The 26173-nt window shown below is 39.5% G+C and overlaps 1 protein-coding gene and 4 long non-coding RNA genes across 5 annotated transcripts; 2 read left to right on the top strand and 3 right to left on the bottom strand.

Annotated features, from left to right (window-relative positions):
* Positions 1-866: 866 nt before the first annotated feature.
* ambn (ameloblastin) lies at positions 867-3273 on the bottom strand. The gene is made up of 7 exons (XM_072463056.1): positions 3161-3273; positions 2787-3065; positions 2651-2704; positions 2137-2331; positions 2024-2059; positions 1396-1434; positions 867-1281 (listed from the first exon to the last, which is right to left on the bottom strand). Exons 1-7 carry the CDS (start codon positions 3212-3214, stop codon positions 1039-1041), a joined length of 900 nt encoding a protein of 299 aa, XP_072319157.1. The 5' UTR covers positions 3215-3273; the 3' UTR covers positions 867-1038.
* A 13965-nt stretch (positions 3274-17238) lies between these two features.
* Positions 17239-17694, bottom strand: LOC140377402 (uncharacterized). The gene is made up of 3 exons (XR_011930108.1): positions 17550-17694; positions 17432-17488; positions 17239-17361 (listed from the first exon to the last, which is right to left on the bottom strand). It is a non-coding gene; the product is annotated as an uncharacterized lncRNA (long non-coding RNA).
* Positions 17695-20142: 2448 nt separating this feature from the next.
* LOC140377103 (uncharacterized) lies at positions 20143-20501 on the bottom strand. The gene is made up of 3 exons (XR_011930092.1): positions 20457-20501; positions 20325-20389; positions 20143-20244 (listed from the first exon to the last, which is right to left on the bottom strand). It is a non-coding gene; the product is annotated as an uncharacterized lncRNA (long non-coding RNA).
* A 4350-nt stretch (positions 20502-24851) lies between these two features.
* Positions 24852-25221, top strand: LOC140377764 (uncharacterized). Its single transcript, XR_011930125.1, has 4 exons — positions 24852-24881; positions 24970-24990; positions 25067-25102; positions 25186-25221. It is a non-coding gene; the product is annotated as an uncharacterized lncRNA (long non-coding RNA).
* A 287-nt stretch (positions 25222-25508) lies between these two features.
* LOC140377210 (uncharacterized) lies at positions 25509-25992 on the top strand. The gene is made up of 5 exons (XR_011930103.1): positions 25509-25537; positions 25608-25634; positions 25713-25736; positions 25812-25850; positions 25952-25992. It is a non-coding gene; the product is annotated as an uncharacterized lncRNA (long non-coding RNA).
* Positions 25993-26173: the final 181 nt, after the last annotated feature.

Raw genomic sequence — 26173 nt, 5'->3', positions numbered from 1 at the left:
ATGTTTAGCTTTTTAGTTTTGTTTTTCTTATGATTATTCTTGGTGGATAAAGTGTCAAGACATTTTCGAAACAGAAAATTAACCCATCCAAACTGCTTTTATTCTTAAGCAAACTTCTGATCTCACAAATCTCTACTTCTGTTCGAATGGAAAACATAACAAATGTTTGGTACACTTTTGAAAACAGTGTGCAGTGACTAAGTAGATGCATTTGTCCAAGAGGATTTGCTTATTTGTTTAAAAATGTGGAAAGAGTTGGGAACTGTACATTTCATTTCATTTATGGGCAGAGTAAGGTAAAGGCATCAGGTGTCATATGTGCATAACAACTTGTTAAGTATGTTTTACACGGCCCTGTATTTTGAATCACAAGCAAAGTCTTTGTTCAAACACGGATTGGGAACCGGTTGAGAATGTTGGACTCAGCAATTTAATGGTCAGATAATGTGCTCCAGCTACACTCACACCAATAACAACAAACAATGAATACTGCGGTTCTTCTCATGCTATGAATTAAGCCAAGACAACATTTAAATCAATAGGAATACTGTGTTTCCCAATGCCCTCCTCTTGACTTCAGCTTTTAGCTATATGGTGCAATTTTGGTACATGTCAACTTATAATTATGCAGAAAGTATACCATACTATTTTAGTTTAGTCTGATAGTACATTTCTGTACATTTAAGTTGTCATTATGGATAACCGAACTATCCAAGCTTCCCTGATCCTGAAACAGCTGGTGCAGTAACATTTTACAAGTATATGATGCTGGAGAAACATGACTTCAGGCCTAACTGAACTTCTTCTTTACAAGCTTCATCTTCTACTTTGATGACAGATGAATATAAATACCACAACGCTATGGATTTATTGTATTTACATTTATTTGATTGTAAAGGTTAGGTGAAAAACATTATTAAAAGGTAAACACACTACAAGTCCAATTTCCCATGACCTTATTGACTATTGACCCATATGTTTTAACTATTGACCCCAATGTAAAAGTGACAGCACTCTGCTCGTGGAGGGCTTTGATCTTCAGTCCATGTCTGCAGCTGGTGCAGCTTTCTGTGGGCCAGTCGACTGTTGGTTATTTGAGCAAGGTGTTCCTCCAGCACCTCTACTAAGACCCTGTGTCTTCTGGGCACCTGCAGAAATGGCCCCCACTTCTGCATTCACCTGGGTGGGGATTCTTGCCACTTGATTCATTGGCTGCACTGCTCCTCCGCCGGCATTATTCATAACTGTGTACATGCCCAGCTGGCTCAATTTAGCAGCAATCTGTAACACAAACAACAAGATATAGAAGATTGTCTTTGGGATCATGGAGTTCATGGAGAACTTTGTTTTGAACTGGCTTTGAACAGTACAATAAAAAGTTGGCAGTGGTTTTACCTGGAGCTCCTCCGAGCTGAGGCCTCCAAGTTGTGGGTTCTGTTCAAGAAAGAGAGCGCATGTCCGTTACCACAAGTCAAACTGAATTAAAAGTTCCATGGTATAAATAACCTGGCTCAATATATTTGTTTCACAAACTTGAGAATATCGTTTAGTGATACACAATCTGGGAGAGCCAGGATAGATATATCCAGTGTTTTGTCAATGTATTCTCCTGATGTACAACAGAATGATCAAAGCAGGAAAAGCATGTTAATATTTATATTTAAAAAGCCAGTAGCAGAACCTTAGAGTATATGTTTACCTCACATTTCAAGTAATTTGTTCAATGAAGGACGTCTCATCGAGAAGGCCATTCATCATAAACATATCCTGACCCTGTTATTTTTTGCAGACTTGTAAACGACCTTAATACTGCATAATTTAACAAGAAAAATAACGTGAAATTCATGGTGATCATAGCCATATTTTTGAATTTAGAAGATCATCTACAGCTACTGTTGGCGCTCAATGGTTGGTAAAGGGCAGTTCCTATTTATATTATAAAATATATGGCTATTTTTACATAGAACACATACAACTCTATAGCCTCCTAAACTTTGACTTTGACGGAATGCAGTGTAATTACCATTGGTTGCTGCATCATGTAGATAACCTGTGGACTCTGTGGGGGGAAAAATACTGTGTAATTATGCAAGAATTTGTAGAATGAAATGCCAGTCAGTAAACCTGCAGAAGCACCTGCTGTTGTTGTTGCAGTTGCTGTTGTTGTTGTTGCTGTTGTTGCTGTTGTTGCTGTTGTAGTTGTTGCTGTTGTAGTTGTTGCGTCTGCACCACTTCGCCTACGGGGGCCGCTGCGAGGGACACTTCAGCTGGTAATGGCTGATTGGCTGGTGCTTGTAGGAGAGGGGCTTCAGGGAGCCTGTATGGAGAGAGCTGGCAACACACATCTGGCCTTCATAAGGTGGAAGTACAATTTCAATCCTTGTTTACTTCCACATGTACATATATTGCAGTATAGTGCCAGTCGTGTCCTTGCCAAGTAAAGTCTCAACCACAGAGTCATAAATCACGTGGGGTTAAGTCGGCACTGTATTTCCACAACATAGTGTGTAAGGACCAGTTTCCCTACCGCACATGCTGACACCACATTTAAGAGCAAAAACAGCCCCAGGTAAAAACTGTGCAGATTTTTATAGAGCCTATAGAATACACAGTACAATTTCTAACATGTATAAGATAATTATGATCTCACCATCTGGTTGGTATATGGAGGAAACAATGGCATGTATCCAAACTGTGGAAAGACCTATCGGATGAAGCAACAAATCATAAATAATAAAACCAGCATTATGTTAGTCTATGACAGGCTGCGTGTCTTTGCATCCTACCAGAGGGTGCACAGGCATTCCAGGTTGATTTGCAGCTGGCAGAGATCCAACCATGTTAGGCTGGAAAGGGAAAATCATTGGAGTGCCCCCCAGTGGAGACCAGGGGTAATGCTGCTGAGGATGCAGGAGCTGGGGACTGGGCATTGGCTGGGAGGACGGCTGAGGCTGTTCCACAATAGGAGCCAGAGGAGCCTGAGTTTGACCCTCTGTGACCCCCGCTGCGGCATGGACCCTCGGGGAAAGGTGAGATTCCAGAGGAGGGGCTGGCTTGGCATTGAGCTAAACGTAAAAAGCAATTTAGAGTAGAATCCAATTACAAAGGTGTGAATAAAACAATCAAACATGAGAGAACAAAAAAATCTAGAAACACTTACAGGTACAGAGGATCCAGGGCAGCACAGACACAATAAGAAAAAGAATACAATCATTTTGATGAAATATCTATTCTAACCAAAATGTTTCGTTTTGTATAGCCTAGTGGTGTATATATAAGTCTTCTGAACCACTTTTTGTGAGCCACTGACTTATGCACTGAGCACCACTTGAGACGACCAATCAACGGACAGAAAAAGCCATTTCATTTTTAGTGCAAATGAAGCAATAGAGCTGAATAAGGATCCAGCAAGGTGTCCAAAGTGCCTGTTTTGATTCATTATGATGGTGTCATGTCTGCTGCTCACTGCACCCAGGACAAGGAGCTTTCCTGTAACTCACTGCACCTCCGTCAGCTAATTTATGTCATAATTATGGCTACATTTGTTTTATGCGACATGCAGCAAGTTTTTATAAGAAAAGGGAAAAGTGTTATTTGTTTTTTTTGGAAATACAGGGTGATGTCAAGCTTGTGCCGTGCAATTATAGAGCCTGACAGAGCTTACACGTGTTTTTCTATTCAGGAAATACACCCAGGGCCAGACAGAACAAGAATTTCACAATCTTGTGCTATAAACGGAGACGGCTCATATTCACATTCTGTTGTTGTTGCAATGTCATTGGGTCAGACAAAACATGCTTGACAATGTAATTCCAGCCGTTTAACTCTAGAGAAACTCTGAACTAATTTGCAGCAAAATGGAAAACTATTCTAAATGGTGGGAAATCAAAGGAGGGGCCATGGGCCTGGCATGTTTCTTTGTCTTTCTGTATCTTTTTACATACGCAATTGAAAAAACAGCTGACCTCTTGTGGCTGCAATTGGTAAGCTTATTTGACGTAACCAGTGTATTTTTATTTGTATTTCATGAAACAAAAAACAACCATTTTATAGATTGACCACAGAGGACGATTACATAAGTATTGTACAGTTCTGAATTGTGAAAGATGTTTAAAAATAGTGTGAGGCCTTGGTTAGACTGATGTGTTCAAGTACATTTACTTGAGTGATTTAATCAAATTGTACTTCTTAGAGTAGTTTTCAGAGATCACAGTGTTACTACTTGAGTAATATATGCAGTACAAAGTGACATCTTTACTCCAGTAAATGTTTTGGTTTCTCTTCCCACTGTAAGTCTACAAGTGACAATATGAAAATGTAATATTTGTTCTTCCTGAACCATTTCTTCTCATATGATTTATTTTTTTGTCATTTTATAGCCTTAAAAAAACATTTTGTACATGATGTACTGTTTTGTCCTTCCAATTACATTACATTACAACTTCAAATAACAAATCAGCTGTTCAGACATTCACATTTCTTGTACTACTTTACTTCAACTTGAGTTATATTATTTTTGCATAACGGTACTGTTTTATTGTCATTCTCTAAAATCACAGAAACAAGAAAAGTGTCATATTAGCACTGTTGTCCTGCCTCTACAATAGGGGTGTTCTTCAGCGGTATCACAAGTGTGGGAGAGTAAAAACGTTTACAGTTCTCTGTCGCTGTTCTGTACTGAAGAAGTCAGATTGCAGATGGCGCTATAACCCTGCTTCTACTGGTAGGAAGACAAAACCGGTGTATAAATCAGCCGACAAAACACGGCAACATCAAGTGACACTCTGAAGAAGATTGCAAGTGAGCAGTCAAAACTGTCAGGTAAACTTGAGGTCCTGGGTGATGGTGGTGGGGAAGGATTTCACCACCGTGGAATCCTTCAGCTTCCTTGGCACCGCCATCACCCAGGACCTCAAGTGGGAGCCCACCATCAGCTCCCTCATACAGAAGGCCCAGCAGAGGATGTACTTCCTGTGGCAGCTGAGGAAAGCCAAGCTGCCAGTGCAGATGATGGTGCAGTTCTACACGGCCATCATTGAGTCCATCCTCACCTCCTCAGACTCCACAGACCATCATCTCTGCAGGACCTGTACGTCTCCAGGACTCTGGGACGAGCAGGTCGGATCACTGCTGACCCTTCTCACCCTGGACACAGACTATTTGAGCCACTCCCCTCAGGCAGGAGGCTACGGTCCATCCAGACCAGAACCTCCCGCCACAAGAACAGTTTCTTTCCCTCTGCCGTTGGACTCATGAATACTTAACACCGGACACTTTAACAATACTGCACTATTTCTGACCATCTGTACATTTTTGTGTACATATCTGTATAAATATTGAGACAAGTTTATGTCTTACCTTATTTTATTAGTTCATTCTAAATTTATGCATGCCATATTTGACTCTATAGACGTTGCTGTTATTATTATTTTATTAATCATTGTTTTATGTTGCACCTAATGCTGAGACAAGTTCCTGTGTTTGTGAACTGTGTTTAATGACAATGACAATAAACCTTTTCTGATTCTGATTCTTATCTAAAAATAAACTCAAGTCCAAAAAAATTATCTTTTAAATAGACACATAAATAGTTTTCATGGTTGCATTCATTATCACAGATACACAAAGTTTATTTTAATTGTGGATAGTGATTTTTCATTTGGTGTCATATGTAATATGGTGGTGGGTCAGTCAGTGCGGGCTGCTGGAGAGTTGAATCACAGACCTGGCATTAGAGGCTCAGCACTGATCCAGGGTGAGCCTCAGAGAGAAGATTACACCTAATGCTGTCAGCCACCTCCCACTGCTGTCTCCACCTCGATCTTAGGTCAGATTTAACCAAAGGTGTGCCTGCCTGTTTTTTGCCCTATGTAATTTCACAATGCACGTTAGATGAAATAATCAAATGAAATCAAAAAACACAATTTGAATCAGAAATAGTTGATTATTTCTGTCCAACCATTAGATAACAAACTTTCTTTTAGCCCATAAAACAAATGTGACCACTCCTTAAAGGTTCTTGTCTAATTAAATGTGTTATTGATTTAGCTAATTACACATTCGAAAGTCTGACCCACACATTTGAATGTTTTACAGCAAAGAAAAGTATCACACCAAAGAAACATACAATCTTAAAAGATGACATGTAAGTGTCGCTGAAAAATGTTCAAGAATAGAAAAACTGAAATGATAAAGTCATTTAAGGTTAGCCACCGTCTCCACGTGGCTCCGTCGTTGTCGGTGCAGTTGTGGTGGTCGACACAGTCGTAGTTGTAGCTGTCGTAGGTGGAGTGAGAAGTGGCCAAAGTCCTTGAAACAAAGGCCAGAGCTGCAACCAGGACGAAACCCCCTGAAGGAAAAAAAACTTCAAAAGTCAGATTTGGATGCATTCATCTTAGATAAAGAATATAGTGAGTTGATGACTTACCTCGCGACTGCCAGACTCACTGCTACTGGAATCGCTGCGGTAATTGCGGTGACTTCTCTGTAAAATCAATAGAATAACCTTTTAAAATGTAAAAGGTCCCCACAAGTAATCTATTATCCGTAGAGAGTGTTTGTTGCTCTGTTGCTTATGAGTTTGGTTGTAGGAATATCTTATCTTATCTTAACACGTGTAAGCCTTTGTCAATTCCCGGTTCTTACCCTGGCCATTTTTTTTTATCTGGCCCAAGGGTCAGGACATGCTGTAGCATGTAATGGGGAGAGAGGGGAGAGACATTAGGGAGCAAATTCACAATGCTGAGGTAACCACAACATATTTGCAACACCTTAAAACATTGCACCACCGGCAAGTACAAGGTACATAAGCAATTTGGAAAAAGCGAAGTGTCCTGCCAAATGTTTTAAGTTGATTAGATGAGGCGTCAGTGGAACAAGCAAAAGAAACACAATGTTAATATTCACATTTAAGAGAAAAGCACAGACAACTTTTCCATCTACTGATCAGTATCAGAAACGTTTTTATTGTACTTCCCTCTGCACGTTAAAAAAAACCCTAAATAGTCCATATATGTTTTCAGAATCAGCCTAAGTACATCCATTGGCGTCACCTTGGTTCTTGTGGGCGATTTGCCTTTTGCTACCGCCCAAACCACAAAGCTGCTTTGTGATTGGTCCATTCTCCATACACTGGTGGGTTGGGCACAATCACAACAGCAGGACAAGTTTGGTTCTTTTGACTTTGTGACCTCACAAACATCTCAGAAACTCATCTTCTAGTTCTAGACAATAAGCTAAATGTCTATCCCACCTCTTAACTCCCATTTATACTGTTCTTTGTCCTGTTTAGTAACACCTAAAGCCAAAACATTTTTCACTTTTTACTCCAGATGCCTTTGCAGACAAAAATGAATAACAATGCAGTAGTATTTCCAGACACACAAAGTGGATTTGTTATTCATTCACTCTGCTCACTCGTTGGTGGTAATGTAGTTTTGAAGCCACAGCTGCCTTGAGGTAGACTGGCAGAAATATGACTGCTAATCTACGCCATCGTCTCCACCCATCAATCACCCACACTTTGCATTGTGGCTAAGGACACAATGTAAATTTGCACTGGGATTGAATTGCCTACTTTGCCAAACACTGAACGAACACAAAATTCAATAATGTTCAAAAATACATATTATAATACTTACAGCACCAGAAGTTTGGATCAGACAGAAGACCATCAGGAGACAAAGCTTCCTATACATTGTAGTTCTATAATAGCAGCAGTTTCCGAGTGAATAGGGTAAGCCTTGGTATAATTTGCCTGACTGTTCTGAAGTCTATTAGCTTTTAAGCAGGGCTTGTATGTCCTCATTGCGCTTTACTGTCAAGGTGTGGTGCTATGTCTCATATGTGGTCAGTGCCGGGGGAGTTTGAGAGACCAAATCAAAATAGGTTAATAACTTAGTGACATGACACATCCAATATTGGAAATAGTGGTGAAGATTTAAAAGTGACCACAATATCTTTGATATTACTAGGCCACTGAGATATTGCAAGAGTTTTGACAGAAGGGCTCCGTATATAGAGTGAGTCAATCCGTGCAAAAACAACAGAACTTGCTCATGTCTTTCCACATGATGTCTTTCCATTACGCTGTAATCATCTTGTTTACTCAACCATTTATGACTGTTAATATGTTTGGCATCTGCAACTCATGTCTGATCTTTAGTGCCTTTAGTGGGAAAATTCCATATAGAGGACATTTAAACATATTATTCAACCCCTGAAAAGGTGTCTAACTTAAGGCTTATATTATGCATGTTGGTACATTTTAAACATTAATAATAATAATAATATTTTTTTTTAAATGATAATAATGATAATTCAGTATATGACGAGGATAAAAGCTCAAAGTAATTTTTAAAAGCAAAGCTTCATGGATTCCGGCATCTATGTTTAAAGCAGCTCTGCTTCTATACAAGTCTCTCCATGGCCTAGCACCAAAGTACATCTCGGACATGTTAGTGCCATATGAACCATCTCGGACTCTGAGGACCTCAGGGACCGGCCTCCTGCTGGTGCCAGAGTCAGGACTAAACATGGACCGGCCTCCTGCTGGTGCCCAGAGTCAGGACTAAACATGGACCGGCCTCCTGCTGGTGCCAGAGTCAGGACTAAACATGGACCGGCCTCCTGCTGGTGCCAGAGTCAGGACTAAACATGGACCGGCCTCCTGCTGGTGCCAGAGTCAGGACTAAACATGGACCGGCATCCTGCTGGTGCCCAGAGTCAGGACTAAACATGGACCGGCCTCCTGCTGGTGCCAGAGTCAGGACTAAACATGGACCGGCCTCCTGCTGGTGCAAGAGTCTACTACCACTAGAGCTACTACTAGCAGAGCTACTTCCACCAGAGCTATTACCACCCCTGCTTCCTCCATCTCTGCTTCCTTTGGGTGAAACAGGCATTAGAGACCATGGCCCAATATTTCCAAGTGTTTTAGTTTTTAGACCTAAAACTATTATGTAATGTTGTGCTTGATGCTTAATAAACTGCAATATTATGAACTGTTGTCTGCTCATTTATATACAAATGTATCTAGTGAAAACACATGTGGAGTTCAAAATTAGACACAATGAGCGATTTAGTGGGACATGGAGGAATAAGCTTGAGAAATTAAAGCTTTGACCATTTATTGAATTTGATTATTTATCTTGGTGTTCTGCACATTTCAAATTCATCAGTTCAGCTGTATATTGATCAATAACAAATGTGTTATGAAATTATGTTGCTGTTTGTGCTTTATCAAAAATGTATCCTTTTTTAATTTACTTTGTTTATAGTTTAGCGTCATTTAGTTTTAGTATATGTGAAGTTTATTTGAGTTAAGGTTTGACCTAAAGGAAAATGTGTTTGACCGATCCTTTAACCAATGCCACTGGAGTATTCTGTCAGGAGCTCAGCTTGGTTTTTTGTGTACATAGGAAGCCTATTTTTTTCCTATAACAGATTCTGTTCATTGACAATGGCAATAAACCTTTTCTGATTCTGATTCTGATTCTGGTCTGGACCTTAGCTGGAGGATTTTACCAGTTGTACATGTTTTGGGTTGATGGGGGAAAGCGGAAGTTCAACCTCGTTTAAACCAATTGAATCATTATACAAAAGAACCTTAAAAATATGAGATCAAAAACCATACTCATATTGTCATTGCCTAATACTTCAAAAATTTCACTATCTCAGTTTTGACCATTTGAAAATTTCAAACATTCTTGTTCAATTTATAAAAGTTTAGATGGTCTTTCTCCACCACTTTTTCCGCCGCTCTCAGAGACGTTCTGACATTGACCTCATTTAAGACAAACCTTAAACATTGGCTCAAGAGAAACCAGGCCTGTAATCATTTATTCTGAAGTGTTGTTTAAGTCTACTGTTGTCTTGTATTATGAGTGTGCTGTGTGTGTGTGTCACATGTGGGACCACAGATGGCATCTTTTCATTGTACGTTTATTATATGCACTCTCCCTTTTAAATATTTAACATATTCTTTAAAAACGTGCTATATACCGGTACGTTGTATGCATTAAAAAACAGAAACATTTGACTATTTCCCTTGTATCATGTACTTTATTTCAAATGTACATATATATGAAGTTGTCATAGTCTTCACCCTTGAGTGTTCAATAGCGTCAGCAGTGTCGCCAGAGCTGCCGGGTTTGTTTGGGCCTGGGCAGAGCCGGCCCAAGCCTTCAGCGGGCCCTAAGCGAAAACATTTTTGGGGGCCCCTCACCACGTCATCAGAATCAGTTTTATTGCCATTGTCAGTAAACAATTCACATATGGGAACTTTCTTCAACGCAAACAAAGCGCACCAAAACTCCAGGGCATCCGTTTGCCATCTAGGTATATTCTCAGCACCTCACAAGCTCAAATATTGATAACTTAAATCCCACAATGCAACTTGGTATTCCGCTGACATCACCTCTACTCCCTGTACAAATAACACACGTCCCAGATATGTTTTTTAGCGTATTTGTGGGCGTTAAGGGTCTACAGCCACATTAGCACATTAGTTTAAACTAATGAACAGATGTTCTGATCAGAACAAACATTTATATTCTAATTAACTTTAAATAGAGCAATAAAACATTTCAATTTATTTAAAAAGCAGCATTAGACTATTTGTTATAAATTATAATAAATTGATAGTGAAAAATAACCAGACATATTATGATTACGTCTGTTATAGAATAATACTATATATTTTTATATAAAAGTGGCAAAGTTGCAGAAACACAGTCTCTTCACTATAGCTGGGTTTGGACCTTCAGTTCTAGTTCTGTTCATTCTCTGGGAATAACATTTTTGCACTGTGTAGTTTTATCAGTGTTATCAAGCAATGCCTATGCCATTTGTTTAATTTAATATAACTTGTTTTGTCACATTGGCAAGAAGGAACAGTTGGAGCAATAAAAGATAAATTAGTAAGGATAACTATTACTTTTACATTTTCAGTTAAAATGAATCAATTTGACCATAATTATTTTTCATAGCCAATATTGTATTGAGTAATTAAGTACACTAATGTATTAATAACTGGCTTTAGTCACTTTCTCCTGGCACAGTTTCATCACATCATCATTTTATAGCATTACAACCTCAACATTTTACTCTTACTTTAGCCGGCTGGACCACATTAAAATGCACCAGAAGACCCAAAAAAGGTCTGAAAATCTCTGGGGGAGGCCCCCCAGACCCCCCTGTTCATTAATTTAAACTAATGTGCTAATGTGGCTGTAGACCCTTAACGCCCACAAATACGCCCAAAAACATATCTGGGACGTGTGTTATTTGTACAGGGAGTAGAGGTGATGTCAGCGGAATACCAAGTTGCATTGTGGGATTTAAGTTATCAATATTTGAGCTTGTGAGGTGTTGAGAATAAACTAACTGGCAAACGGATGCCCTGGAGTTTTGTTGCGCTTTGTTTGCGTTGAAGAAAGTTCCCATATGTGAATTGTTTACTGACAATGGCAATAAAACTGATTCTGATGACGTGGTGAGGGGCCCCCAAAAATGTTTTCGCTTAGGGCCCCCTGAAGGCTTGGGCCGGCCCTGCCTGCAGCTAACACTACCGGGCTGGTGTAAATGTTAAGCTTATTATCTTTCATTCAGACACATATTGTGCGCGGGGCAGAGCTCTCGTCTCCTCCAGCCTGAGCGAACTAACGTGACAGAATCGTGTTGTTTCAAACAGCAGCATTAACCGTCTCTTTGTAAGATAAGTTCAATACCTGGAGAGTATTGTTGAGTTTGCAGTTTCTTTACATCGTCAAGAAGTTTCTTCTTTCGTTTTACGGCATCGGGGGGATATATTCCTCTGGACATGAGGGCCACGTTCTGTTGTGTTTATGTTTTGCTCTCGTTCTGCTCGCGCACAATGAAGTTGCCCAATCAGCGCAGGTTTGGTGTCTTGGTTGCCAGATTGTCATTACAAATAAATGCGGTTTGTGTGTGCTGCACCAGCAGCGCTACTACACTAGTAAAGCAGTGTTCTGCTCCTTCACCCAATGAGTGTGATTTGGCACGAACAAACAAGGAAACATTGAAATTGGAGGATAATCCTAAAATCCACTGTCCATGCAAGACTCTGAACTAATCTTAGGGGTTAAGAAAAATGGTGTGTCACACTTTGTGGCTGGTTCGTGAATATTTCATCACAGGGCATCAAACGTGAGGCAATGCATTGGATTCTGAGATTTTAGTCTGAATCTACTTACATTTCAAAATGTGCCCCTAAAAATTCGCTCCCTGTTCAAATTAGCTGCCAAAAAAAATCTAAATCTTAAATTCAGTCCTTTCAAATCATTAATGTTTGCTGTGGTTTTTGATGGAGAGGCAAGAAGGTTCCAGGTTACACTTGTCTCGTTGTGTCTGGATGCATTTTCTCCGGACAATCCGGTTTCCCCGTCAACAAAAAACACAAGTACAACTGGTCAAATCCTCCAGCCAAGCTGAGCTCCTGACAGAGTACCCCAGTGACAATGGATAAATGATGGGTCATTTGTCTTTACCTTAAACCTTAACTAAAAAAAAAGAAATATACTTCACACAAACTAAAACTAAGTGATGCTAAACTACAAACCAACTAAATAAAAAAAGAAACACTTTCTTTCAGTTTAACAAAGTACAAACAGCAACATAATAATGTCTTTCATAACAAGTTTCACATGTGTTTTCACTAGATACATTTGTGTATAAATGAGCAGACAACAGTTCATAATATTGCTGTTTATTAAGAATCAAACACACAATTACATAGTAGTTTTCAGTCTAACAACTAAAACATTTTGGGCCATGGTCTCCAATGCCTGTTTCACCCAAAGGAAGCAGTGATGGAGGAAGCAGGGGTGGTAGTAGCTCTGGTGGTAGTATTAGCTCTGGCTAATACCTCCAATGCCTGATTCAGCCAGCAGTGGCAGGAGCAGCAGTGGTGGTGGCAACAGTGGTGGTAGTAGCAGTGGTGGTGGTGGCAGCAGCGGCTAATAACTGCAGCAGGAAGGTCAGCAGACTCGTGAGTTGCTGGTTGTTCCCTGATACGGTCTCTTCCGAGGAAGACCTTGAGCGGACATCACGGTGGTGCGCTGTATCCACCTGTAAGAAATTAAGACAATTATTTGTGTGTATATATATATATATATATATATATATATATATATATATATATATATATATATATTTATATATGGATTTTACTATAGGCCTATGCCTATGTCTTACAGTGGAGGCCAGAGTCAGGCACAAGAGACATCCCAGAATAAGCATAACCTTCAGCATGATTACACACCTGAAAAATAATGAAACATTAATACCACATGATACATGAAATGTCCTCATGTATAGGGTTAGTAGGAGCAACGTTCAAAGCAGATTTTTCATGTCAGGTAATATTTTTTACTATAGTTATTTGGTACTAGATCAGCGACTGCGTGCACATGCTTTCATTGTGTAAAAAGAAATCTTCGTACTTTGACATTTACCTGCAGGATTCTCAGTGGATTCCAGTAGAGTAGAAATAGGTATGAGTGGTTGATGTCAATGGAAACATGTTCCCTTTTTAAAGCTCTATCAAGCGCCCATCAGCCAATCAGGTGAGCACAACAAGACATTGCACTATCCAGAGGAAGTTTTGCAATTAGAGGACAATCCCAAAATCCCCAATCACAGATGTCATCAAACAAATTATGTTGACATGGCACAATGTCTGGTGTTGTATTACACCAATGTTTGTAACAACTTAAGTTGAAAATAATTACTTCAAATTTGGAGCCGTCCCAAATTTATCTACAACATGCAGAAATAAACTTAGCATTAATAATGACTAGCTTTTCCATTAAGAGTGTTTTTTTTTTAAGTTTTCTATAAGTTATCTGTTCTTTCTTGTTTACTTCTGTACCTACTCTGTGTTGGAATTTCCCCATTTTGGGACAAATAAAGGCTTATCTTATCTTATCTTAATTCCTTAAATGGGATTAATAGAAGCCTAGTGATTCAACACATTTACAGTTATATATTTGCAATACATCCAGGACGAAACACAATGAACCACTAAAGCAGAATTCTTTCTTTGAAGTATAAAAGGAGCATTTGTATTTCAGTATCAAAATCACAAATAAGGAGTTATTACAAACAATAAATGAAGTAATGACCATTATAACCAACCATTATAACCAACCCTCGGACAACATTGACGGATGAAAAGTGGGAAAGAGAGTGTACATCCCAGTGGAGGACCACAAAATCACATGTCTGGAGGGAATTTTGTTTCTGAAATTAACAATACACTGAACTTTAGAGCTATGTATTTGAATTGAGTGAGCTCTAATTTGAAAGACCCTGTGAAAGAATATGCTCAGTAGTGCCACCTCAAAAAACGATTAACATGGGGCCAATGGCCATGTAAAACATGTAAAAAATTATATTATGACCCCGCCCTAAATCATACAGGAAGTCATATTGGATCAAACACAAAAGTGCACCTCGTGGTACTTTTGGCATCTCCTCCTAAAGTTTTCATTGAAAACACTTGAAATTTGGCCACAAGACACAAATCCTATGAGCAATAAAATACAATCATTTTTTTTATTTGTTGATACATTGTTTGTAACATGTCTTGGCAAGGCAAGTTTATTTGCAGAGCAAATGTGCTTCACACAGCAGGAAAAAATGGGGGGGGGCATTAAAATCACAAAGACATGACAGAAATCCCAAAACAGTTTAAGACATTAAAGAGAAGAGTGCACATAGAATCCTTTCAGTCATATGCACAGCTAAACAAAACCGTTTTAGCTTAGATTAGAACATTGTCAGAGTGGAAGCCTGTCTCACATCTTCAGGAAGACTGTTCCAGATTTTAGCTGCATAAAACTGAAACGCAGATTCCCCATGTTTAGTCCTGACTCTGGGCACCAGCAGGAGGCCGGTCCATGTTTAGTCCTGACTCTGGCACCAGCAGGAGGCCGATCCATGTTTAGTCCTGACTCTGGCACCAGCAGGAGGCGAGTCCATTGAGATTTGTGCACAAGCCGAGCTGCTTTAAAGTCTATTCTCTGAGCCACAGGAGCCAGTGCAGAGACCTGAGAACAGGACTAATGTGATGGTACTTCCTGGTTCTAGTCAGGACCCGAGCAGCAGCGTTCTGGATGTACTGCAGCTGTTTTACAGCTCGTTTGGAGAGGCCAGTGAGCAGTCCGTTACAGTAGTCTAATCTACTGGAGACAAACGCATGGATAAGTCTCTCCAAATCTGGTGCAGACACTATGTTTTTGATTTTGGCAATGTTTTTAGATGCTAAAAAGCTGCTGATGTTATTGATTTGATGTGGTTGTTAAAATTCAAGTCTGAGTCCATTATTACCCCCAGATTTCTAACTTGGTTTGTAGGTTTTAGAGCGAGACTCTGGAGGTGACCGCTAACACTTTCTCTTTGTTTCTGTGGGTCAAAAACAAGTATATCAGTCTTGTCTGAGTTCACCTGGAGAAAGTTGTTTTTTATCCACACACTGACCTGTTGGCTGCAGTGACAGATATTCACCAGTGAAACATAGATCTGAGTGTCGTCTGCATAATTGTGATAGGACACATTTTTGCTGCTTATCATCTGACCTAACGGCAGCATGTGGAGGTTGAACAGAAGGGGTGCCAGGATTGACCCTTGGAGCAACCCACAGGTCAAGGGCATGTTGTCTGAGACACAGTTATCAATTTCAACAAAGTACTTCCTGTCTTGAAGATAGGACCTTAACCAGTTTAGGGCAGTGCCAGTGATGCCCACCCAGTCCTCTAGTCTCTGTAAGAGGATCCCATGATCGACAGTGTCAAAAGCAGCACTCAGATCTAACAGAATTAAGAGTTTTTGCCCGTGTCAGTGTTCAGGCAGATGTCATTTGTCACCTGACAAGAGCAGTCTCAGTGCTGTGATGAGGTCTAAAACCTGACTGAAAAACATCAAAGAAGTTGTTTATTAAGAGGAAATCCTTTTCAAGGACCCAAAATGGCAGATTAGAAATTAGTCTGTAATTAGTGCTGCAGCATCAAGACTGCTCTTCTTTACGAAAGGTTTTATGACCGCAGTTTTCAAAGACATTGGGAATGTTCCAGATTGAAGTGACATGTTAACCATGTGAGTGAGCGGGTGGGTAACACATCGAGCCAGCATGCCCATAAACTCAGACTGATGATAATCTCCTAGGTGGTTTTAGAGTTATTATTTGCGAATTTATTGCAGTTTTTGATGCCCTGAACTTTGTCATTAAAGAATTATGCAAAGTCATTACACTTGGAAGGGGAAATGAGTTCTAACGGCAGCTGAGCTGGAGGGTTTGTTAATCTGTTTACTGTGGCAAACAGGACACGCGAGTTGTTACTGCAGCTTCCAATTATTTCAGAAAAATATCTTTCCCTAGTTCTACATGTACAACTTCTCTCTGTAAATCTCTTTTTGAACCTGGAGCTTTGACTTGCGCCATTTCCGTTCGGCCCTGCGGCACTCCCTTTTCTGTGCCCTGAAAGAATCATCATTTCTCCACGGCGTCTTCTGCTTATTTTTAACAGTTTAGCCTTCATAGGGGCGATGGTGTCCAGAACATTCAAAACACTAGATGATCAACAAATCATTTACATTAGAACATGAAACGTCTAATTGACCAAAGCACAATAAATGAACAAATGAAATACATTTTAAGTATACTATAGTCGTCCTTATTTACATGTTTTTGAATGTTTGGTCTACTCCAAAGACAAAGATACATTCAATACAAATAAATGTTTTATTGATAATCAGTTGTAACAGTTTTCAATGCCTGTTCTCATGGTAACCTGAACTTTTTTAAACACGTCATGAAGAAGTCCAACGTAATTTTAACCTTTAGAAGTTTTAGGAGCAGGGGTGGTCTTAGGGGTGATGGTGGTGGTGGTTGTTGTTGTTGTTGTAGCTGTTGTAGTAGCGCTTGTTGTGGTTGGACAGGAACTAGAACAGTAATGGATCAAACAATAGTCCCTGCATCTGTGAAATAGAACATCATGAACCCCAGCTATATGTCAGTAATAACATATGAATAATAACAATTGTAAATCTTCTCCAAAATGACAAATGATTGATGAAAAGAACACTTATTTTTTCCAGTTCTGGCACAATGAACAAAGCACACACTTCAGCAAAAGCATTGCAACTTTATTTTGCTCCACACACCACTATGTCCCACACACATACTCTCAAGTACAGGGTCTAACTAGAGCCTGCAGTGGTGGTAGTCGTAGTGCTAGGGGATGTAGTGGTAGAAATAGTTGTAGCTCTAGTAGTAAACAGGTTCATAAAAAGTTTCAGAAAATATGGATTGAAAAAGGAGGAAGAAGAGAATAAACCTCCCTGTAAAATAACATCAAATTGTTAGAGTGCAAATAACTTGGCATGAACTTATTGAAATAAAAATATTTACCTTATTTGCATCCGAAATAAAGCGAGCAAGGCGTTTGTGCTCAATAGTTTTCTGCAACTGTAAAAACATATTTATTTTAAATAAGATATTTATACAATAGATTGATTTTTGGACTTACAGGCACAGACACAGTCAGGCTCAAAAGACATCCCAGAGTAAGAACGACCTTCAGCATGATTACACTTGTAGAAAAAGAGCTTTGTAAAAACAAACTTGTATTCTAAGGCTAATAGTTGTATGAGAAAACGTTGACGACGCGTTGACTCAAACATAACAATGGAAGAGGATCAGCTCACCTTATATACACAGAGTAGAGCCACACATTTGCATACAAGAGCCATTGGGAAACTGTAGGACACCAGTTTCCTGTACCTGTCTTTAGCAAGACTAATACTGTCACAACCCCAAGATGATTAAGAAGATGAATTAATCAAGAAGATTAAAACAAATGGTTATACAGTATATAGATCCTTTTTAGGTTCTATATACCATTGCTGTGGCGCAGGGGTGGGCAATTATTTTCCTCCGAGGGCCATATTCGAATCCAGGCAAGTAGCGGAGGACTGGTGTGATCATTGGTGTGATTTTTTTATTTTTTTTTTAATATCAAATAAGATATAAGTTTTCTGTCAAATATAGGCTATTTAATCTATTATTCAATTCATTTCACGTCATATTTATTAAGATACAAGAGCAGACAGACAGAAGGGAAAAAAATATATATTTAAATATTACTTGGCATGTTTGGCGGGCCAGATTATGAAGACAAACGGGCCGTATGTGGTCCACGGGCCGCAGTTTGCCCACCCCTGCTGTGGAGGAACCCTTTTTGGAGAGAATGGTTATATTATAGAATCTTTTCTGAATGAACACTTTATTAAAGGAATAGTGTGGTTTATTTGCTGCTTCAAAGGTGTTTTATTCAATCTAATCTATTGTTTTATAATCTCATTGATAAAAGTTTAAGGTAAAAAAAAATTTAATCAACATTTATTTAAAGATTTTGCAGGCTACAGTGCAACAGCTGTAGACCTGAGCTGTGGTTCAGTCTGGACCTTCCTCTTGTTTACAATCTCCTCATACTCTAACATGACCCAGTGCAGAGTGTTACAGACAAAAGCCTCCTGTCACCTGATGGACATCACCAATCCTTTTCTCTCATCTGTAATACTAAATGTTATGTTACTTTCTGTACATTATAATGTACAAACAGTAAGGAAAATAAGTATTTGAACACCCTGTAATTTTGCAAGTTCTCTCACTTCTGACATTGACATTGATTTCCACTGTGAGAGACAGAATCTAAACATAAATCTGGAAATAATTTTGTATGATTTTAAAATAATTTATTTGTATCTCTGTTGTGTGCTTCAACAATTTATTTCTACGGCCACTAATATATGAGAGCTGTACTAAAATATAGATATCGTGATGCAACAGGGAGGACTTCTTGGAAACACACACATCGTTACAGAGATGTGAAGTGTGATACTTTCAAACCGCTTAAATGCATGATAAATTGCTGAGTTAAACAAATATTAACCTGATGGCTGCTTTAAGGCTGAATCTGCTGAGCTGAAAGCCTGAATTTTCATGGGACAATTGTGTTCTGATAAAGGACATTGTGAACATGAAATCACCTCATTTTAGTAAAATGATAACATATGTGTCGTATCAAGTTCTGAGTATTGGGACACGTATTGTATCAGGGACCCTGTATCTGGATACGTATCGTGAGGTTCCAGGCAATACCCCGCCCACTTCACTTTATACCACCCCCGCTCACTTTGTTCTTTTTTTTCTTTATAATGGCACTTCCGGACATGCGGGAACTTTGATGGCTGAAATGGAAAATAAGGGGAGAATCTCACCACTAAAATATGCTATAAAGTAGACTGATTTGTGTAAAATGTCCAATGTTCCTGTGACCAACAAGTCAACAATGCACAGATTCCCCAAAAACAATATTTTAGTCTGTGTAGATCTTATATTCTCTGGAGCTCGCAGCGCTATATTAACTAATACAACCAAAGAAGGATTACGTCATACGGCGGCCTGGACTTCCGGAATAAAGTGAATATTGGGGTTTTTGTGCCCTTTCTCTCCATCAGTGTGAAGCTACTAACATTACTTATTCATAATTATGTTTAACCTCACATTGTCCAGCTGGCGCCGTGGTAAAAAAAAAGTTTCTTGAAACGTTTTGTACAATAAAACAATTATGGACCAAATGGGAACCTGTCACCACTGCTGCTTCCAAGGTCCACCTCTAATTAGACATGCTCCGACCCAACGATAATGTGACTCATTAAGCTTAGGAACAAGAAGTGCAGAGTATGTGTCGTGTGGTTATTTACCATGAATGAAACCTTATTTTAAAGTTCTATACCGTGTTAGTCTGTGAACACTACACAGCATATCATTGTTTTTGGACTGTAAAATAAACATACACTGAATTTCATCAGAAGATAACTTTATTTAGCATGATCACACAGCCGTAGACACCAGACTTGAACACACAAGACTTGCAGACTTGAACACGTTTTGTACAGCGTCTAGCCGGCAGTGGCGGCGACAGTGGTGGCGACAGTTGTGGTTGCCGCAGTAGTTGTAGCTGTTGTAGTGGTGAACAATAAGCTGATCAACAGCTGAAGGAAAAAGGAATTTGTATTGAAGAGTGAGCCTCCTTCCTGTCAAATATAATAAAAATGGTAAGAACAGAGAAAAATGTATAAAATATGCCAAAATCAAGCAAATATCTTTACCTCACTTGATGACCGAGCGAGGCGTCTGTGCCCCTGACTTTCCTGCAACTGTAAAAACAAATCACATTTACAACTGGTAACTGCTACTCACAAATGCGACGAAGATACAAGTGGAGTCTCGGACTTACAGGCACAGCCACAATCAGGCTCAAAAGACATCCCAGGATAAGAGCGACCTTCAGCATGGTTACACCTGTAGAAAAAGAACGTTGTTAAATACCAACACATGTAGCCGACTGCAAAAAGATGAAAAGCATTACCGTAGTTGTAGTTTTGTCCCGACGCTGAGAGAGGTTGAATGAGGAGGATGCTTGTGCACCTCACCTTATATACAGAACAATAGCCATTGGGAAACTGTGGGACATCTGCGTTTCCGCAACAGCAGCTGTGGTCAAGCAGTAGTCTTTGACAATTAGGACATGCCAATAACAATGTCTGGGATTTACAGTACTTTGTTATACATATAACAAAGTACTGTAAATAACTACTATAAACTATAAAAGTTTATATTGGCACTTTCTGGTTGTACATGGGCAGCAGATGTGACAGGTAGATGTGCGTAGCAACCACACTGTAAACAAGGGCTAATGTCTGTAGAAATTAGGCAAGGCAAGGCAAGTTGATTTGTAGAGCACATTTCATACACAAGGCAATTCAAAGTGCTTCACACAGCAGGAAAAATGCTTTCAAATCACAAAGAAATTACAGAAACAGAAATACAATCAAATTAACTAAATTCAATTTATCAATCCAACTGATTTTCTAAACTAATAAAAATCACAAACAAAAGAGAAGAGTGCAAAGAAAAAATCCTTTCAGTCATATGCACAGCTAAACAAAACAGTTTTTAGCTTAGATTTGAACATTGTCGAGTGGAAGCCTGTCTCACATCTTCAGGAAGACTGTTCCAGATTTTAGCTGCATAAAACTGAAACGCAGATTCCCCATGTTTAGTCCTGACTCTGACACCAGCAGGAGGCCGGTCCATGTTTAGTCCTGACTCTGGCACCAGCAGGAGGCCGGTCCATGTTTAGTCCTGACTCTGGCACCAGCAGGAGGCCGGTCCATGTTTAGTCCTGACTCTGGCACCAGCAGGAGGCCGGTCCATGTTTAGTCCTGACTCTGGCACCAGCAGGAGGCCGGTCCATGTTTAGTCCTGACTCTGGCACCAGCAGGAGGCCGGTCCCTGAGGTCCTCAGAGTCCGAGATGGTTCATATGGCACTAACATGTCTGGGATGTACTTTGGTGCTAGGCCATGGAGAGACTTGTACACAAGCAGAGCTGCTTTAAAGTCTCTGAGCCACAGGAGCCAGTGCAGAGACCTGAGAACAGGACTAATGTGCTCATACTTCCTGGTTCTAGTCAGGACCCGAGCAGCAGCGTTCTGGATGTTCTGCAGCTGTTTTACAGCTCGTTTGGAGAGACCAGTGAGCAGGCCGTTACAGTAGTCTAATCTACTGGAGACAAACGCATGGATAAGTCTCTCTAAATCTGGTTTTGACACTATATTTTTGATTTTGGCAATGTTTTTTAGATGGTAAAAAGCTGCTGATGTTATTGATTTGACTTGGCTGTTAAAGTTCAAGTCTGAGTCCATAAATTACACAAATAATACCAGAAAAGATCTTTATTTTGTGGAATGATTGTTTGAAACGGTCAGAAAATAGTACAGTCAGTTGTTGTTGTTGTTTTTGTTGTTGTTAGAGGAAAAACACAGAAAAAGAAGAAGTCTAAAGAATGAAGTTTGATGGATAAAGTCTAAAGAAAAAGTCTAAGTTGTACAACTACAGTAGTAATCAAACATTTGGAAACCAACTGCAATAAAACACCAAATATTTTATACAGAGTTTTTCTTTAGATGGCCCATATGACAAATTATTATTATTTATTGTCACGTTTTGGGTTGTCGTCATGGTTACTGTTTCCTAATAGATCATTACACCAGATTCAGATTTTGAATGTTGTTGTTTTAAACACAAATTGGTAGATATTATGTAGAAGAGAAAAAAGCCTTCTGTTTTATGTAGTGGTGGCAGAAGTGGTCATGGTCGTGGTGGTTGTTGGTGTTGTAGGAGTCATTAACATGGTGAGAAGTCGTTTTAACCACGGAGGCATAGTTGGAGGTACGTTGCTTCTCTGTTCCAGCACAAAACCAAAAAACTAAATGACATTCTTGTGACCACCTATTCTCAGATGTTGTAGTAAATCATAAGTAAAGTAAAACATATTTATAAGAGTTCTTCTATTAAGAGTGTTTTTCAAACTTCCTATAAGTTATCTGTCCTTTTCCTCTGTATCTACCTGTGTTGCAACAATGAAATTTCCCCATGTGTGGACAATAAAGGAATATCTTATCTTATCTTATATTGAAGTCAGTGAGTCATGTTTTAGTTGAGCGCTTAATACGCCACTACATTTGAAAGACAGCCCCAGAGCTGCTTCACCACATCAAATTAATGCTACATTACTGTGAGTATTTTTATTTCTTTTTTTTAATCTTGAATATAAGTGCAAAAAACTGTGTACAAACTGATTTTTATATATTCAAACCTGGCCCTATTCTGGTCACCCATGTTTCCAATTCCTGGAGGCGCCTCTGACAATCACACTGGGTTTTTCTTGCACCTTTAATTAAAAACGGCTTTTCATTCTTGGGCATTTAGTCTTTCTATGAAGCACCACATGAGCAGGTCAAGTCTCCCCAGACCAACCTGTCACTCACAGCCGATTCATCCCAGGATCACTTTTAAAAAACATTCATCCCGCTCGCTCAACCACTGTTAATGTATTCCTTTTGCCTCTTCTTTTGTGTTTTTTTTGCAACTTTCAATGCATTATGTTCACTTGTTTGCCCATATTATCCACTGCATATGAAACAAACGTTAACTGTGAAGAGGACATGCACGTGGTGGAGTACCTGCTTGTCCTGTTCATCGAAAATACTTCTGCATCAAATATTGCAATACTTACTCTGGCCTGTGCCAAACTCAGGAGACATCCCAGAATGAGAGCCACTTTCAACATGGTGTCCGCCTGCTGGATATTAATATTTAATCTAAAAAACCAGCACAATCCACACCCTGTTTTTGCAAGGAAGATAAAGGCATTAATCACCGTTAAGTCTTCAAGTGAGTAAATGTTGTAATGTGTCAAAAGGGGATCATCATATATACATTTGATCTCATTAGAATGCGCAGGTCTTGGGTAATGATTAGGCGCGGTGACTAGACAGACGGAAACCACAGTGTGAATGCGCCTTAGACACAACACAACACAACAAGAGAACAAGATATCGCATTTCCTGTCCAGGTGTCGCATGACATTACATCATTCTAGACCAATGACATTTGATGGAGATGGTGGGAGGTATATCACGTTATCAATAGGGGCAAACAGGCCCTGGCATCGTCACACAAGCAAACGTTTGAGTGTTGCTGCAAACTTGTTTTCGGTATTTGTAGCGTGGCCAACAAAGCAATGTACCTGTTGGATATGAAGTAACGTTGGTTTGGCCATAGTTACGTATCGATACGTTGGAGCTGTTTCTCAATCACTCGTGCGCTATATAAGATGAAGCGGCCAAAGCCTGGACACACTTTGTTTGGACATCGTATAAATCATTAACGACAATGAAGGTTTTGTCCATTGTTGCTCTATTTGTGGCTGTCGCTGCAGCTCAAGTAGGTTATGTTAACTTATAGACGACACAGTAATGATAAGACATGGCCATACTTCTGAATATGTTTTGTGTTTTAGTCTGGTGATGATGATCCCATGGTAACGGAAATTCCTGAAGGAGGTTCGTCTCCAAAGACTTTTGTTCAGGTATGTTTTTTCAACCCTGTTTGCCCAAAGGAAGAACTCTGAACATAAAACGTGCTGCATTTAACTGTTCTTTTGATGAAGCCCGGTTCACATGGCTCTCAAAAACCAGGAAGAGGCCCCCCCGGGGGTTTCACCAGGGGCCATGGTGGACAGAGACCTGCTAATTCCCCAAGACCAAGACTGGTAAGATCACATGTTTCTCCAAGGAAACACCAGCGACATGTTAAGATGTTACTGTTATAAATATCTCTGAATGTCTCAAAATGCACCGGTTGTGTGTTTCACATAGACCCCTGAGTTTAGTCCAGTGGCTCTGAGGCCCAAGGGCCCAGGAGGGAAGAGACCAGGCCATTTTCACAAGGTAACAGCACCTCTGTGGCTCATTCTTCCACATGTGTCCCTTAGAAGAGGTTTGCTCAATAACATGGATTCATAATAATAATCTAAAACTGCTTAAAACAAGATCTTAACTATTGCATGTTATTGTGTGTTTACCGTGTCTGATTGATGTGTTTCTTCTGCTTTAGAATCACACAGTGTTTTCTCCCATTTTCAAGGTGAGAATCTTCTCCAATCACAATCCAGAGTTACATTTTACAAAAAAGAAAAAAAGTGCTAATTATGTTTTTTTTACTGTCACTTTAGGTCGACAATGTGACATTTCAGGTGATTATGACACAGGTTTATCCTGATGATAATATAACCTTCTATTGCTAACACCATTAAAACCATTTGAACCACAGAACAGCACAGTTGTCCAGCTGAAGGAGGTAAGCTCTTTGTATTTCAGCGTTTAGATCTTTCATAAGTAAGTCTTTGTGTTCATTCTCAGGGGGAGAACATTTTCTTTCTGATGAAGGTAAATAAATGTACACATGTATGAAATGTACACACATACAGTATTTTACATAGTAGACATATTTGAATGACAAATCTTTCTTCTCCAGGCAATAAGAGCTCCGTACAAGGTAAATAACGCAGATTTAGACTCAGCTTTGACTCAACAGTAACTTCTTTTGTCTGACAGTTATTTCTTTTTAACAGCAATATCTGAAGCTCGTCTACAACTCCACTGAGCCAGTAACGACCGCATTTATTCTGTAGTCGACTTCTGCCACACAACAGTGTCTCTCCCCGTTACAAGCTGCTTTGTCTTTTTATAGAACCAAGTTTCCATGGAGTTCGGAGAATTGAAACGGGTAAATAAAGCTGCATCGGTGTTCAACATGTCGGGTTTACATTACTATTTAAAGAAGGCTAAGATGTGTTTTATCTACATCTTTTAGCCCACTCGTGTGTTGATACCTGCCTTCAAGGTAAGATTAGTTTAATTTAAAAATCAACTAAATCTAAATTGCAATGTCAACTAAATAATAATGTTTCTTTATGTTAGGTTGAAAATGTGACTTTTGAGGTAATACATCACTTTATTCTAACTTTAAATTTAAAATACAAAATGCTATAAACATGTATTTATTTTGAAATCAGAGCGCCGCAAGTGTCCAACTGATGGAGGTAAAAGTCATACAGTCATTTAAACCTAAGTAATCAATAACATTTGTACTAACTAGTGAAAACCTTTAAGGGGGACAATCTCTTTCTCAAACTGAAGGTGAGTTTTTAAGTCTGTCTTTTGTACAAACTGAACATTAAAACATGGATATGAAATGACTTGTCCTGCGTGTTACAGGGAAGAGGACCACGCCATTTGAAAGTAAACCAAATATTCTTAAAAACCTCAGCCAAACGACGATATCTGCCAAAGTGTAACGTGTTCTGTGTGTCGCAGCCTCTCTTCCATGGACGGCCACATGGACCTCCACTTGGGGTTTGAACTTCACCATCTACCGTCACGTGCGCCCATAATGTGTTGTGTAGATCATCGTATTTTAACCGCATTTGTTTGTTTGTCTGTTATTCTGTTCATAGCGACAGTATGTGAAACTCACGTACAGCCGCACTGAGCCTGTAAGTTTTCTGACCAAATCTGAGCTTATTGAGCTTAAACGCATCAAGTTAACGTTTGTAGAGTTTTCAGAACCGAGTCTCGGTCGAGTACGGCGTCGTGGAACATCCCAAACATTAAGACGCTGACTGAGGTTCAATTAAGAGTCCCGACAGGTGAGACATGTCTACATGTCAAACTCAATC

Source organism: Eucyclogobius newberryi, unplaced genomic scaffold (genome assembly GCF_026437365.1).
Source record: "Eucyclogobius newberryi isolate DKJ021-1_F unplaced genomic scaffold, fEucNew1.0.hap1 SCAF_4, whole genome shotgun sequence".
NCBI lineage: Eukaryota > Metazoa > Chordata > Actinopteri > Gobiiformes > Gobiidae > Eucyclogobius > Eucyclogobius newberryi.
Note: the sequence above shows the minus strand (reverse complement) of the source record. Positions and strands in the feature narration are given on the sequence as shown.